Source organism: Sorghum bicolor, chromosome 10 (assembly GCF_000003195.3).
Source record: "Sorghum bicolor cultivar BTx623 chromosome 10, Sorghum_bicolor_NCBIv3, whole genome shotgun sequence".
NCBI lineage: Eukaryota > Viridiplantae > Streptophyta > Magnoliopsida > Poales > Poaceae > Sorghum > Sorghum bicolor.
Genome location: NC_012879.2, coordinates 6,076,600 through 6,080,362, shown reverse-complemented (window position 1 = coordinate 6,080,362; position 3,763 = coordinate 6,076,600). Strand labels below are relative to the sequence as shown.

General features: G+C 52.6%; 1 protein-coding gene across 1 annotated transcript; it reads left to right on the top strand.

Annotated features, from left to right (window-relative positions):
• LOC8070738 lies at positions 2,073-3,343 on the top strand. The gene has a single exon (XM_002437970.2). The coding sequence runs from the start codon at positions 2,480-2,482 to the stop codon at positions 2,849-2,851; it is 372 nt and encodes a 123-aa protein (XP_002438015.1). The 5' UTR covers positions 2,073-2,479; the 3' UTR covers positions 2,852-3,343.

Genomic DNA, 3,763 nt, shown 5'->3' with positions numbered 1-3,763 from the left:
GGAAGAGAACACGGCAGGCGGGCGGAGGAAGGGTCAGATCGGACTCGGACCAGACGCTGAGCACGGCTGACGACGGACGCCGGACGCGACCTGTCCTCCGGTTTCGCCGCGGCGTGTCGCCCGGCTTCTAGTTGTAGGCACGTTCAAAGGACGAACCGCAACCGCAACCACAGCTGACATCGGGTCCGGGTCGGGTCGAGGCCGCGCCAGCGGGAGGCACGCCGCACGTCTGCTCGCCTTTGGCGCCCGCCCGCCCGCGGCCGTCGTCTCTACGCGACGCGGTGGCCGGCGATGCCAAGTTGCCGACGCGTTTCCTGGCCGGCCAACTGGGCAACTGGACTTTGACCAGCAGCTAAATCCACTGCGCTTATTTAGCCACCTGACACGGATGTAGCGGCATCGAACGAAGACGATATATACGGGTGAATGGTGAATGCTGAGCTCGCGTATACGTAGTAGGAGACTAGGCGTAGCGTAGCCACACGTGATGAGTCCCTTCCTAGCTCGTCCTCTTGCGGCACGCACTAGCTTCCAAAGTGTACACGGTGGCGCACGGCACCTCAACAGTACACTGGTACAGTCGTACCTCGATCGGACGGCCAGGATGATAGCGACGCCTAGCTTCCATACAACTCAGGCATGTGCACGAGCAAGCAGTACTACGACCTGCTATGTACCAGTCGCGTGCATCTTTCCACCAAAACCATTGTGCTCGACTTTCGTCACGTTTGCTAGCTAGCTTGCACAGCCAAGGCTGGACTTGTGTGCGCCCTGGTCGGACGCTCATCGATCATCGTACACGAAGGCCGTACGCACATATATATGGCCACTCCCACGCGACCACCGGAGGCCCATGGAGCTTGGAGGCCCAAGAGCCAAGAGTGTGTGTGTGTGTGTATATATATATATATATATATATATTCTATTTGGCATAATGAGCATTTGGAGGTCCAAGACAAACTAGCCAAAGCCAGATAACTCTTCCTTCTAGTCCTACTCTACATAACAATTGGGACAGCGGACAACAAACACACACGCCATCATAGTAAGCAACACACCAACAACCATGATCGATTAGTATTTTTCATTTTATCTTTTTTGTTTTGTGTATGGACTACGCTAGTATAGTGCTAGGGCCTAGGATTATAAATTTATAATTCAATGTATTTATCTAAATATATTAGATGTTGCCTAAAAAATATTTGTTGGGTACTAAAAAAAGAAAAGAAAAGAAAATAAGAAGAACAAAATATTGTTATGTTTTATGAACTACACATATATTGCAAAGTAATTTTTATTATCTGTACTATATAAAGTAATTTTGATATTAAAAGTTAGTTGAACGGGTCCTTATCTTCTTACTTGCCCAAAGACCTTTAAAATTATAGAGCCGGCCTTAGATGGAGAAAGTATGCTGCAAATTTGTTTTGTTTTTTTTAATGAAAAATAGCACGACCTACAAGAAGTTACTGGTTCTCTCTAACACTTCAACTGATTAACTGAGACGCCATCTCTTTCTTTCCAATTCTCCTCCTCCAAGAGTAATTCAGCTACCCCTATGAATGATTGGAGGCACCAACCCCAGACAAAAACATCAGTGGCGCCAAAATCCTTTTCCTTGTTTTTAGAATTATAGAAATTTAAAAAGCACGGAACCAGCAAGGAAAATGGGCGCGCGGGGCCCTCACGACAGCGACTGGCCAGCTGAATGCTGAACCGAACCTGCACCGAATCCACACCCACCCAACCGGAGCCGACGAGTGGCGCTGGCGCTGCGGCCGCCGCTCCCCTCCACTCGCTCGCTTCCGGCACGGGCCCCACCCGTCGCCAGCTGTCACGGTCCACACAATGAAAACTTTGGAAAGGGTGGGCGCGCCTCCAGCTCAGCTCGGCGCCCTGACGTGGACCGCCCTTTCGCGGCCCTGCCTTCCTGCAGACACGGGAGGCTAGCCGACCCACGCCGACCGACGTGTGGGGTCAGGACGCAGAGGTGCTGGGTGGGGCCTCGTAGATAGCGGCGTTGCCTTCCCCGCGGGCCCCGTGGCTGCCACGACGTTTGTGGATAAATACACCTGGAGACCACATGGTGTTGGAGCAGGAGATAGCGCGGCGCGGCGCGGGGAAGGAGAGAACTCGCTCTAGCTAGCTAGCTAGCGCGGCGAGCGGTGCAGGGCAGGGCGAGCCGAGCTGCTGCAGAGGCCCGGAGACCGGAGGAGGGAGGGAGAGACGTCGCCTGCCTGCGATGTCACCGGCAGCATCCGCCGCCGAAACCGTCGTCGTCGTCGTTGCAAGCGTCCCGAGCGAGCAGAGCAGCCACCGCGCCGCGGCAGCGGCGCCGTCCGTCCCGTCGTCCTACGCCGTCTGGGAGAAGGAGCGGTAAGACTGAGAGGTCGATCGAGCTCTACGTCGTCTGCACTGAAAGTGAAAGCCTGGAACCTGCTGCCGCAAGGGAGAGTGAAGGAAAACGCAGGGCAGGGCCATGGAGGTTGAGAAGGCCAAGTGCGAGTGCTGCGGGTTCACGGAGGAGTGCACGCCGGCGTACATCGCGGCGGTGCGCGCCGAGTACCTGGGCCGCTGGGTCTGCGGGCTCTGCGCCGAGGCGGTGGGCGACGAGATCCGGCGCGAGGGCAGCGCCATCACCACGGCCGAGGCGCTCGACCGCCACGTCGCGTTCGCGCGCGCCGCGCCGTCGTACAGGACGGCGTCCGCCGCCGAGGACGACCTCGTGGCGGCCGTGGCGCGGCTGCTCCGCCGCTGCCTCGTCGACTCGCCGCCCGCGTCTCCAGCTGCGCCACCGCAGAGCCGGAAGGTGGCCGCCGGGCCCGGGTACCACGATGGAGCCGACGAATGAAGCGAGCGAGCCTGCTTGCTTGGTGCTGGTGGCAAACTGGCAATGCTTGGGGTCACTAGCTGGTTGGTTGATTGAGCTGGTGATGGATTAATTAATTAATTAATTAATTAGTTGTATAGTTGGTTGTATTATTGAATTAGTAGTACAAGAATAAACCTCCGGTGGCATGTGATGTGGTGGTAGAGAAGTACGTACATGTGTAGGTCGCCGTCCGGGAGAATAATTCGTGCCGTGATCGATTGATGATTGCTCGAGAGAGGAGCAAATCACGCTCCGTGTGATCGAGCATGAAGTTATTAAGTAGTATATAATCACTCATTGGAGTACATCAGGACAAGGACTGTTCCGTTATATTCAGGTTGTAAGAACATTGTACTGGAGTAATTCTGTGCTATCTTCTTTAAGCATTCTATACAATCGTATCCATGTATGCAAATTATCCTGTAACTTGCTGATTGCTGTTTAGGATATTTCGTACAGTGCCTTTTTATACATCATGTTTTTGAGGGAATTATACATCAAAATTTGATGATGTTGAATGCTGCTGGTACAAAGCTTCACGTATGGAAGTTTGTCCGATTCCACTACACAAGTTCCGTTTGGCTCAAGTGAAATCCTATTATTAAGTTCTCTGAAATTCCTCTAAATCCTCAGCCTAGCCACTCACATGCCAAAGCAAAACGGTCTATAGCTCCACTCGTAGAAACATGACCACCTGAATTTTACGTTAGATAAGTTGTAGCGTAACATAGACCAATGACCTTTATTTATAATTAAGAAAAAAGAAATGAGACTAAACATTGCAAGCTCAGTTCTAAAAACATGAGAACAGATGACAAACTACCCACCTAAGTTAGGCCACATCATCGCCACCTAATTGTTCTTCAAAACGAGATAGAAACTAGTACAAGA